Source organism: Schistocerca serialis, chromosome 2 (genome assembly GCF_023864345.2).
Source record: "Schistocerca serialis cubense isolate TAMUIC-IGC-003099 chromosome 2, iqSchSeri2.2, whole genome shotgun sequence".
In the NCBI taxonomy this organism is placed as follows: Eukaryota; Metazoa; Arthropoda; class Insecta; order Orthoptera; family Acrididae; genus Schistocerca; species Schistocerca serialis.
In genome coordinates this window covers 298,828,621-298,842,140 of record NC_064639.1, presented here as the reverse complement: position 1 = coordinate 298,842,140, position 13,520 = coordinate 298,828,621, and the positions used below count along the sequence as shown (strand labels likewise).

Sequence of the window (13,520 nt, the reverse complement as noted above, 5' to 3'; positions counted from 1 at the left end):
AAGCTGAGGTTAAGTAAGCATGGGAGACTTGCTTAAATTCCCAATACAAAAGTTGTCCGCATACTGTCCTGCCACTGGGTATATGTAATCAAATGTCAATGAATTATCATGCATTCCTCTCATATCTCCCAGTGAGTACTGCCAATTTTACTCTAAAATGACAACAGTTTCTGCCTGGACTGTTGTTAGATTTAATACTGCAGGGCTGTAGACACAAGCAGACAGAAAATGATTGCTCTAAAAACATGTTTGCCACAGCAATGGTTCTATTTGTAACTTTTACCCCAGTGGAGGGACAAAAATTTCGGGAGCATTTCTACTTCAGGATCACACTAACATAATAGCAAACTCAAACAACAAAAAACTACCTTAGTTCTTTGCTGCTTTTGATGGAAAGAAGTGTGCTGCAATTTTTACATGATTTCTGGGAACACTTAAGACAATCAACAATGGGATAATAAGTTCATTTACAGATAACAGCTGTCACAGGGTGACCTCCTTTTATGGGGGATACAATGAACTAACCTTTGTAACTTATAAGGGTAAATGAGCTTAATGAAAGAAAATGTCAGTAACTTTCAAATTTTTAAAATTAGTCGGCTCTATCACCATATTACTTTCACCTGAAACAATACACCAGAATTATTGCAGGAATAACAGACATGTCACTTACCTTGTCTTTTGAATTGAGGACAGCAGAAGTCTGGGGTGGTATTCTAACAATGTGGTGAGGTACCTCACTATGAATGGGCAGCCATACCCGAGCTGGCAGATTCAAGTTCAATGTAGATAGCTCTGCCTGCAGTCTTGTAGTCTTGTCTTCTTTGACTGGAATTGTGCTCAAAAGTTTGCCTATTGATATTAGTGCCTTGAGGAACTCCAACTGAGGAGCCAGACGTGGAGCCTGGAATCAATATTTTACATAAATTAAAATAAAGAAACTTTCCCAAAACTCATTAAATATGAATGGGATGAGAGTAAGAAGAAGAGCAAGATCCCCGCATTTTAATATCAATGTCTCAGTGACACTGTACAACAAGTACTCTCCCACTTTCACAGTGACCCATAAACAGTTTTTTGAGGTCTGTCCGTAACTGTTACTGCATACATACATTATAAATACACGAAGATATGACTTTGTTTACTCTGCTTATGATAGGTATAAGTAAGAACACAATGTAACAATAGTATGAAAAGGAAAGCTGCTACTCACCATATGGCAGAGATGCCGAGTTGCAGATAGGCACACCAAAAGGACTGTCACAAATAAATCTTTCAGCCAATAAGGTCTTAGTGAAAATCGGATCACACACACACACACACACACACACACACACACACACACACACACACACACACACACACAATGACTGTAGTCTCAGGCAATTGAGACCTCCATTGCCTGTGACTGCAGTCGTGTGCGTGAGTGTGTGTGTGTGTGTGTGTGTGTGTGTGTGTGTGTGTGTGTGTTTTATAACTCTGACGAAGGTCTTACTGGCAAAACACTTTATTTGCGACAGTATTTTTGTTATCTGCGACTCGGCATCTCCACTATATGGTGAGTAGCAACTTTCCTTTCCATAATATTGTTACATTTCTTCCTGGATTTTCCATTGTAAAAACACAATGTTACAGAACAGTAAACCAATAAAAACATATAGGTAACAAAGAGAAAAACATAGTATTTTAGCACTCAAACTCTGCTACTGTTGCACAACATTTATGTATGTTAAATTAATAAATAAAAGAAAGAAGAAGAGGAGGAAGGAAGGAAGGAAGGAAGGAAGGAAGATAGGTTCCTATAATTATATGAATCTTCATACCCTCAAGTGAACAAAGTGTGCTAATTTGATTTTTGTACTTCTTTGCATATTAGTAACTTTCAGCACTTCAGAGAAAGAGAAACAATTTACTTATGTCCGAATAAATGTGCCTTACCTTTAAGAACAAATCTTGGTTAACATTGGCAGCTCTCAAATTACTCAATTATGCACTGGCCATATTATTTATCTCATCATGCCAAACATCATTATCTCACTTTTTTAATAACTCATTATGAGCAAAACTTAACATTTTGAAAACACTGATCTGTCAATAACTTTTTATAATCAGTGTCTCAAAATTGTAAATAGACATCTCTCTTCAACTTAAATGTTTGTTCTCATGCAACTTTTGAAATATTAAAGAGACAGCTTTCACTCAATCCAGTGTCACCAGCTAGCTTAATTTTAATGGTGTCTGAGGGTGTGGTGAAAAAACGTATACACTCTTAAGCTAAAAGCGAACAACATTCTACATTTATACTCTGCAAGCCACCCAACGGTGTGTGGCGGAGGGCACTTTACGTGCCACTGTCACATTACCTCCCTTTCCTGTTCAGGTCGCGTATGGTTCGCGGGAAGAACAACTGCCGGAAAGCCTCCGTGCAAGCTCGAATCTCTCTAATTTTACGTTCGTGGTCTCCTCGGGAGGTATAAGTAGGGGGAAGCAATATATTTGATACCTCATCTAGAAATGCACCCTCTCGAAACCTCGACAGCAAGCTACACCGTGATGCAGAGCACCTCTCTTGCAGAGTCTGCCACTTGAGTTTGCTAAACATCTCCATAACGCTATTACGCCTATCAAACAACCCTGCGACAAAATGCGTTGCTCTTCTTTGGATCTTCTCTATCTCCTCTGTGAACCGTATCTGGTATGGATCCCACACTGATGAGCAATAACACTTTGACAATAGAGCCCAAGTCTCACTGGAGCAACAGAAAGGGAAATGGCAGTTGGTACCCGATTCAGCAAGAACAAAAAAATCTGCTGTTACCTTTGTGCCAACAAAACTTGGCCTTTGAGGAGCCAGTGGGCAGCAGTACACCTGCAAGAATGCCCTGTCCTTTTCTGGAAAACTTGTGAATTATTTTGTTACTCTCCGAAGGGCAAATATCATATACCTGCTTACGCTTGTTTCAACCTGTAGAGGACCTGTCACTTTTGGCTCGAATGTATGGTCTAGTATTATACACCTCCGGTAGTTATAATGGAGAATTTAGACACGTGTAAAATTACAAGAATGTTAGGTGAATTGTTTGACAACTCTATCTCAGGGGACTTGGATAATGGGTGATTTGTATGCAGGTTTCAAAGATTCTGAAGATATAGGTAATTATAAGTCCCCTATTTTTCTCATAGGCACAGTAGTTTGCAAAGTTTTTTACTGTATTATTTCCAATAGCTGAATAAGACAATGACGGCAAATTGTTGCAGTCTCCTGTTTCAACTTCATCACCTCAGAAAAAAACGTAAAATATTAAATCGATACTGAACTTGGATGGAGTACCGTGGGTGCACTGCTTGCACTTCCTGTTTCCCAAGAAACTTCTTGATGTCAAATCAACTGTGTATTATTGTTTTTCATTGTTCATTCCACCAGAAATGTAAGGAATTATACAAACGGAGACAAATCAATGTGCAGGTAGCATTACTGCAAAAAGATGAAGACAAAATACATTTCAGCATAAAAGTTTCTGGGAAAAGTGGGGAATAATGAAGGTAAATGAGATTTACTTGTTTCTTTGCTATTAGTATTTACATGCATGTCAGAAAATCATAAATGCAATGACTACTGCTTGAAGAATCCAGTTCTCCACACTCCTTTTGCTGCTAGTATTATGATTCATGATCATTTCAAAGCAATCTTGTAAGTTTGCAACAATGAGTATTACATATCTAGCAACCATCCAAATTGTGACTGATAATTCAAAATGTCTTCTTGTCTTCATTTACACTTTGTGCTGCTGCGATTGTTGTTTAAGGTATGTATTGATTTAGAAGTTGTGTAAAATTCATCATATTCTTGAAAAACAAGCAAAAGAATTAGAGTAGAAAAATATTTCAGGTAGTGAGGTGTCAACAGATTAGCTTCTGAGAATGGAAGTATACACTGAGTAGTGAAGAGAGGAATCAGGAGTTACGGTTCTCTTGAAGGGTTTCATCAAGAACTACTTTGACAAGGGCTTTATTGTCAACATGGACTGGTATAAACCTGCTGAGTTCGATTACTTCTGGGATCGAAAGTCAACAGCTGACTACACCTGTATGGTGAACAGGAAGGAGATTTCTTCATGCAGTGTTGTCAAACAAACTGAGAAGACAACAAAAGCAACTGCTGTGCATACAATGGAGGAATACAAAAGACATATTAATGCTGCCTACATGCCACACTGTGCCCACCATTCATGTAACTGTGCAGCCAGCAGGGTCTATTACAAAGACCAGGCCCAATGCTGCCCTGGACTGTAGCATTTACAAGATACATGTCGACAAATCTGATTTCAATGAGAACAGCTGAAGTATTGAAAAAGTTATTCTTTCATCTCTTTTTGATTAGTACCACCAATGCTTTAGTCCTGCATCAAGAAACCAGGAATGTGAATGAAAGAAGAAAGATAGTGTTGAGGATCAGTGGACAAAGTTCAAAACCGTCGTACATACTGCGTTAGATGAGTATGTGCCAAGCAAGATCGTAAGAGATGGAAAAGAGCCACCGTGGTACAACAACCGAGTTAGAAAACTGCTGCGGAAGCAAAGGGAACTTCACAGCAAACACAAACATAGCCAAAGCCTTGCAGACAAACAAAAATTACGCGAAGCGAAATGTAGTGTGAGGAGGGCTATGCGAGAGGCGTTCAATGAATTCGAAAGTAAAGTTCTATGTACTGACTTGGCAGAAAATCCTAAGAAATTCTGGTCTTATGTCAAAGCGGTAGGTGGATCAAAACAAAATGTATAGACACTCTGCGACCAAAATGGTACTGAAACAGAGGATGACAGACTAAAGGCCGAAATACTAAATGTCTTTTTCCAGAGTTGTTTCACAGAGGAAGATTGCACTGTAGTTCCTTCTCTAGATTGTCGCACAGATGACAAAATGGTAGATATCGAAATAGACGACAGAGGGATAGAGAAACAATTAAAATCGTTCAAAAGAGGAAAGGCCTCTGGACCTGATGGGATACCAGTTCAATTTTACACAGAGTACGCGAAGGAACTTGCCCCCCTTCTTGCAGCGGTGTACCGTAGGTCTCTAGAAGAGTGTAGAGTTCCAAAGGATTGGAAAAGGGCACAGGTCATCCCCGTTTTCAAGAAGGGACGTCGAGCAGATGTGCAGAACTATAGACCTATATCTCTAACGTCGATCAGTTGTAGAATTTTGGAACACGTATTGTGTTCGAGTATAATGACTTTTCTGGAGACTAGAAATCTACTCTGTAGGAATCAGCATGGGTTTCGAAAAAGACGGTCATGTGAAACCCAGCTCGCGCTATTCGTCCACGAGACTCAGAGGGCCATAGACACAGGTTCCCAGGTAGATGCCGTGTTTCTTGACTTCCGCAAGGCGTTTGATACAGTTCCCCACAGTCGTTTAATGAACAAAGTAAGAGCATATGGACTATCAGACCAATTGTGTGATTGGATTGAGGAGTTCCTAGATAACAGGACGCAGCATGTCATTCTCAATGGAGAGAAGTCTCCCGAAGTAAGAGTGATTTCAGGTGTGCGGCAGGGGAGTGTCATAGGACCGTTGCTATTCACAATATACATAAATGACCTTGTGGATGACATCGGAAGTTCACCGAGGCTTTTTGCGGATGATGCTGTGGTGTATCGAGAGGTTGTAACAATGGAAAATTGCACTGAAATGCAGGAGGATCTGCAGCGAAAAATTGACGCATGGTGCAGGGAATGGCAATTGAATCTCAATGTAGACAAGTGTAATGTGCTGCGAATACACAGAAAGATAGATCCTTTATCATTTAGCTACAAAATAGCAGGTCAGCAACTGGAAGCAGTTAATACCATCAATTATCTGGGAATACGCAATAGGAGTGATTTAAAATGGAATGATCATATAATGTTGATCGTCGGTAAAGCAGATGCCAGAGTGAGATTCATTGGAAGAATCCTAAGGAAATGCAATCCGAAAACAAAGGAAGTAGGTTACAGTACGCTTGTTCGCCCACTCCTTGAATACTGCTCAGCAGTGTGGGATCCGTACCAGATAGGGTTGATAGAAGATATAGAGAAGATCCAACGGAGAGCAGCGCGCTTCGTTACAGGATCATTTAGTAATCGCGAAAGCGTTACGGAGATGATAGATAAACTCCAGTGGAAGACTCTGCAGGAGAGACGCTCAGTAGCTCGGTACGAGCTTTTGTCAAAGTTTCGAGAACATACCTTCACCAAAGAGTCAAGCAGTATATTGCTCCCTCCTACGTATATCTCGTGAAGAGACCATGAGGATAAAATCAGAGAGATTAGAGCCCACACAGAGGCATACCGACAATCCTTCTTTCCACGAACAATACGAGACTGGACTAGAAGGGAGAACCGATAGATGTACTTAAGGTACCCTCCGCCACACACCTCAGGTGGCTTGCGGAGTATGGATGTAGATGTAGATATTCTTATGAAGCTAGCGAACAGTTTTATTTTTGAAGGCAACAAAAACTTACAGAATAACAGTTTTTTTTGCAACCAGTACAAGTAGATTACAAGCTAAAACTTTCCTGACAAAATATCACCAGCCAAAAAGAAGACATATCCGACATGTTTATATAGTGTCTACTGAAGTAAGCAGAAAACAGTGGAAAATCTTCCAAGAGGGTAAGTTGCTGGTGGTGTGCTAACACTGATGAGACACACTGTATGCAAAACTGTTTCAAAATTATCATAGACAGGCAAACAGACAGGCAAATACACTTAAAAATTTTATACACAAGTTTTTCAGATGACATTACAACTGCATTTTTAAACTGTCATTACCTTTCTCCACTTGCTAAGATACAATCAATCTTAACATACACCGAAGAGCCAAAGAAACTGGTACACCAGCCTAATATCATGTAGGGGCCCCCCAGAGCATGCAGAAGTGCCGTGACATGATGTGGCATGGACTCTACTGATGTATGAAGTAGTGCTGGAAGGAATTGACACCAAGAATCCTGCAGCACTTTCCATAAATTCATAAGAGTACGAGGGGGTGGAGATCTCTTCTGAACAGCACATTATGAGGCATCCCCAATATGCTCAATAATGACCATGTCTGGAGAGTTTGGTGGCCAGTGGAATTGCTTAAACTCAGATGAGTATTCTGGAGCGACTGCCGCAATTCTGGGCATGTGGGGTGTTGGATTGCCCTGCTGGCATTGCCCAAGTCCGTTGGAATGCACTATTTACACAATTGGATGGAGGTGTCATATACGTGTTGCTGAACGCAGTGCCATATTATGCCTGTTTACATATATCTTTATTTGAATAAGCACGCATATACCAGTTTCTATGGCACTTCAGTGTATTTCTACAAACAAATGATATTTAATTTACAACATAATCAGTGTATTTGTTTTTACCATTCCTTACAAATTTTTGAAAATCCTCTAGAATGTTAGTCTGGACAAGTCAGATTGATTGAAGAAGCCAAGAATGTACATTTTTCTTTTTCACAGCTTCCTCTGACACCACCAAAATTGATCTCTTTCTCGTGAATACTTTGAATAAAGGAGTATTGCAAATTAATGAAGATTAAGTTCATATTTGTCTAACATGTTTCTTCAAATGCATTAGTGACTAAATTAGAGACAGCTGCTGTTTTGGAAGGGGGGAAGAGAGAGGGAGGGGGAGAGGGGGGAGAGGAGAGTGGGAGGGGGAGAGGGGAGAGCGGGAGGGGGAGAGGGGGAGGGGAGAGGGGGAGGGGGAGAGAGTGAAATAAAGGGCAGAATGTGCAATACTGAATACTGACACATCTGATTGTAGCCCCATCCTTGATGCCGAATACATGGAACACTCCACTAGAAAAACAAAACAGACACTGCACATCTCACATGCCACCACAGCAAGAGTGCACTGTATTTTAACCTAGAGGAAAGCATCGTCTGGCCAACGACTTATTGATGACATATGTCTTCACTGACTACTGTAGGTCATACCAACAGATAAGATTGTCCACAATTCAGCATATGACTTGCCAATTCAATGCTGCACAAGGATTACTGGTGAACAGCCATACCATCGAGAACCATCTTTCTGTTGTTGAGGTACGCAACCTATTGCTTCACAGGTGCAATACAAAAATTAGTCTACTTTGCTTATTTTCATTCGCTTATATCATATGGTAATATATTTTGGTGTTACTATTCAAACTACAAAAGGGTATTTTTGGCTCAGAAACGGGTGGTTCAAGCAATACATGGTGTAAGTTCACAAACCTCCTGTTGAGCCCTGTTCACGAGTCTGAATATTTTGACATTGGCTTCTCAATGTATATATTCCTTACTGTCATTTCTTGTTAAAAAATGTTAGCATATTCCCAAGAATAAGCAGCTTTCACTCAGTTAATACTTGGCAGAGATCAAACCTGCATTTGGATCAGACTTCCTCAACTCTCGAGCAGAAAGGTGCATCCATTTTCAAGAAGCTACCACAAGAATTCAAAAATCTTAGTAGTAATCCACATGCTTTCAAATCGAAACTGAAGAGTTTCCACATGGGTCAATCCTATTCCATCGAAGAGTTCCTTGAAAAATTAAGCTGATTCTTGTTGTACTGTTGATTGCATTTACTTAAATTATGGACTGACTTTTTTGCAGGTTCATAAACATTTTATTTTTATCTGTTATTACTTTTATGTTGTGATTTCATGTACTGATACATTCCATGACCTTAGAGATTTGCTCCTCAATTTGGTCCTACAGAAGTTGATGTGTAAATCAAATAGAAATAAAGTGGTCCCTACTCACCAAACAACACTGGACATAAAAAGATTTTATGTGAACACTGCCACTGGATGCTCTATATATAGGGCCCACATTGGTACATGCCAACAGTTGGTTAAGAGAAAACTGGGGGGGGGGGGGGGCATGTCCAGAAAGTAAGTACTGTTATAGGAAAAAACTTTCTTCAAATGAAATTCTCTCTCTCTCTCTCTTTTAAAAAAGAAAGAGTATTTCAATTTTTTTCTACATCACCCTTGTTCAGACATCTGTCATAACAGGATACCTACTTTTCAATGCCCTCTTCATAGAAAGAGGCTGCCAATGAAGAAAGCCACTGCTGAACACCATCTTTTGTGTTGTTCCAAAATCATGCTTCAAGTTCAAGAACAAGTGGTAGACAGAGGATGAGAGATTGGGGCTGTACGGCAAGTGATCAATCTGTTCCCAACCAAATTGCTGAATAAGGTTTTGAGTGACGCCAGCAGAACAAGAATGTGTTTTGTCATGAATCAACACAACGTCTTGACTAACATTCCATGCCCTTTTGCTGAGAGCCGAGATTTACCTAATGTTTCACGGTATCGTACCGCATTGAGTGCAGAATGCCCTGCCTGCCCCAGAACACAATGCAGGATTTTTTGTGCTGACAATGCTGTTTTAAATTTTTGTTTCTTGAAGGATTGTGCGTGCACCCACTCCAACAACTGTTGTTACGATTTTGGAATGACATGGCAAAACCAAGTTTCATCACTGGTCCCAATTCAGTTTAAGAACTCATCCCCCCTCATCACTATATCACATATGGAATGTCAAAGCACTGTCTTGTCACTTCATTTTGTGGACATCCATAAGCATTTTCAGAACCCAAATGGAACACGAATTGCAAAAATTTAAATTATTTGTGACAATCTCAGGCACAACAGATATTGAAACTTGTGGAAAGTCATCACAAACTATTCTTATTGTGAACCCTCTGTTATCATTTTTTTTTTCATTCATTTTCTCAACCAAACCATCACTGACAACAGAAGGCTGCCCACTCCATGCTTCGTCATGAACATTGGTTCATCCACCATTGAACTGTCTCGCCCACCTCATCGTCATCCCATTAGTCATTGCATTTTCACCACAACTCTCTAAAAAGTTGACAAATCTCACCTGGCTTAACCTTCTTTGTGTTCAAAGACTGTATTACAGATTGCACTTCACAGTCCATGAGCTCAGAGATTGTCCATAACATTTTGAAAGATCACTATCAAATGTACACACAGCACAAAAGAGCTTTAAAGGCATCAGTGGAAAGACAATGAAACAGAAATATGAGTGTGAATGTGTGGAACTGTGACACCATTGCTGCAGTGGCAGTACAATAAAATGGTACTTACTTTTCAGAGGCACCTCGTAGAAGAGGTGATACAACTCACTAGTTTGCAGAATGCTATACAGCTAGATGCTGGACATATTCCTTTGTGGGAGATATTTACATGGGATGAAGTGGGAACCCTTAATGCATCTGCCATCCTCTCTCACTGTTGCATCATACGGAAACCTAATGTTTTACCATGTGCCTCCATTTGTTGGTCTACAGTGTCCTTGATCACACGACTTCAGCACATCGACACTGAACCCTACCATTCCCAAATTCCAGCACTTAATAGATGTAAGGGTGCTTGCGTGGTTCCTCCTCAGGATAACTCAACCTGAATCCCACTGAGCACTTCTAAGACACCAGGACATGAAGTATACATCTTTGATTTTTCTGTCCAGTCTTCGTGAATTGTGGGGTGATGGTAGTGTGTTTGTGGATCAGGATGACTCTGCAACACTTTCAGTTTCTTACGAAATATACACCGAAGACACCTGTCACAGTCAGCACGGCAAAAAGTGGTGCTCCCCACTACTAAGAAAGATATTTTTAATTCAATTGCTCATGAGTACATTGCACAAATCAACAAAGAAAGCTGATAGTCTATCCAACTAGTCTGTCTTGACTACTGCAGTGTTTTACATAGCATAGCTCTATTGGATGTAGTATAGCGTTGCCTTTCTGGCCTGTAAATTAGTTTGCAAAGGCAATGAGAAAGAAGGTACCTTACAGTTAACTTGGGATTTTGGACCACAAAACATCCTGGCATTTTTTCCCACTAAACATTACCTTTTGTGCTAATTCGATAAATGTAATAAAAATACAAACAAGCCCGTTAATACAAACAGTATATTTAAGCCGTGTAAATTATTTTTGGAAGCACAAATTTACTACGTAAGCAGTAAAATGACTGTGATGCCAACCCAAATTTCAAAATGAAATTTGAAGGAGAATCATTCAACAACAACAAATGACTTTACATTTCAAGAAATAGGGTGTTGCAAAACTGGTATTATAAACATTAACCTCCATCAGTTTTTGCGGATTCAATACTGAAGCTAAGCTAAATAAGACTAATACATAATATAATTATGAATTACATTGCACGTGCAATCCGTCTTCTTTCCTTTGAGATCATTAACGACCCCCTGACAGGTGTCAAAACAGGTACAGCCATTGTCAAATGCACGTCCAGATGCTAAGTCACCTAAAGAGACTTTGTTGGTCGAACCTGCAAAACATGGGTGATAGAAATTACCACTGACTGCTTCAGCTATGGATTACTTATGCTACACATAAATAAAGCAGTGAAAACTCCTAAGATCACAGTATTCACTTCAAATCACATAACTATCAGTTTTGTTTATATTCCTTAATAAAGTTATACGTATGCATTTTTGTAAACAATGTCATTGCAGAAAAAACAACATATAACCAAACACAAACTTTACAAACTTTGAAATTTGCTTACCGGAAGACAGCATGCGTTTGCAACTCTGAAAGAGTCCTGTAGCATCAGATCGAGATCGCTGATGTGTCTTCTTAGCAACTGATAATGGAAGAGGAAGTGGCGGAGGAGGTGGAGGAGGAACTGTAGTAGGCTGGTCTGGTTTATGCTGTTGATGACCTCGAGGGCGTAATTCATCTGAGAGAATATGATTACGCAACTTTGTTCCATGGGACTTTTTCTTCGATGGTAAATGAGCATCTGAACTGTATGCATCAAGGAGCCAGGCACACTTCAGAGAAAAGTCAGCAGACTTTCTACACCTATTGATCAGAAACACATCATTACATAAGATGCAATTTTTATGTACAGATCTCAGTACATGGTCAAACATGCAATTAAAATTTACCTGTGTATAAGGTACGGATGTATTACTTCAGCAACATCATGCATCTGTATGTACATGCTAACCAACTGTGGCAAGTAAAAATCTACTTCATTGTCTGGAAAACTGAATATTTTGTTCCCTGCATGAGAAATAAAAATGTTAATTAGACATACAATTTAGAAAACGTGTGTACACTTGTACTATTTCAACATTCACAATCTGCACGGCATCCCTCTGTACCGTGTATTCATGTTTCTTCCCATTCCGTCCACATCCGCATGTGGAGTGCGGGAAGAGTGAGAATTCAAATACCTCTGCACATGTGGTAATTATTCTTATCTTGTCTTTGAGGTCCCAATGGGAGCAACATGTAGAAGGCATTAATATAGTCCTAGATTCCTCACTGTTTGTAATCTTCCAACAGAATTTATTTTCAAGCATCTGCCTATCCAGATTTTTGAACATTTCTGTGACACTCTCTTGTGGGTAATATTCAAACACGTTAAACTAAACCCAATGCGCAAATTAAATTCCTTGATTTGACAATCATCTGAAGTACATTTCTCACACTGGAAAGTCACACTGAAACATAGCAAACTGGAGTTACTCCATCTGCTATTATTCTACTTCTCTTAAATAACTATTTTTTTTCTTATAATTCAACTGTGTTCTACTAAAAAACAAGCGAACTATATGTTGCATATATACAAAACTGTCAATACTTTTGCGATTTGAGTTCTTCAGCTTATTTAACTTCTAAGTTTGCCTTTATACTTTAGTTGGCCTAATTTTTCTGCATTGGATAGTGCATTTGGTTATCTAATTAAGCACACACACACACACACACACACACACACACACACACACACACACACGTGCAGACGCGCAAACGCAACTCACACACGACTGCAGTTTCTGGGTGAGAGTCTTTTTGTTGTGCCTATCTGTGACTCAGTACCTTCGCTATGTGGTGAGTAGCAACTTTCCTTCTCATAATATTGTTACATTCCAGCCTGGATTTTCCATAGTTTGATTTTTACTTGAAAACAGAGAATTCACCGCGAAGGCATATAGTGTATTAAACAACTAGTACCTTCAACTTTAATACTTTCCTAACCAGTTGTCATTTAGTTAAATCAGTTTACTGATGGAACCAACAGATCGCCAACACTACTGATTATTAACCTTGCAGTTTTGTAAAGTAATACGTAATTATCCAAGTCACAAAATGTCATTGCACTAGTCTCTATATGCTTCACTTCACCCAAAAATCTTTAGTCTGGGCTTGGCTATCATTTAGCATTACCACGTAGTAAATCATGTCATATTTTGTTAATTCCTTTGTGTGAGTCAATGTACAACTATTACATGGGGAACACCAATGTTACAGAATCCATAGCTGCAATTGTTCTGTTAACATATCCATGACAGTCCGCGTCAACTCACAATTAACATATACTACGTGAAAGTTCACACTCAGAATCCAGTACATTAACATTTCTTCGTCAAAGAGTGCATAATGTCAATCCTATGTTCTATATGTTGTGATCGACC

General features: G+C 39.4%; 1 protein-coding gene across 2 annotated transcripts in view; it reads right to left on the bottom strand.

The window, feature by feature from the left end:
• Positions 1-13,520, bottom strand: part of LOC126457067 (phosphatidylinositol 4-kinase beta) — a 261,997-nt gene that overhangs the window by 13,831 nt on the left and 234,646 nt on the right. For both annotated transcript variants that reach the window (XM_050093065.1, XM_050093066.1), the window contains exons 4-7: positions 11,988-12,105; positions 11,603-11,901; positions 11,232-11,362; positions 674-904 (exon numbers count right to left, since the gene is read on the bottom strand). In XM_050093065.1, the coding sequence (XP_049949022.1) occupies positions 674-904; positions 11,232-11,362; positions 11,603-11,901; positions 11,988-12,105 (779 nt within the window). The remainder of the gene's footprint in view (positions 1-673; positions 905-11,231; positions 11,363-11,602; positions 11,902-11,987; positions 12,106-13,520) is intronic.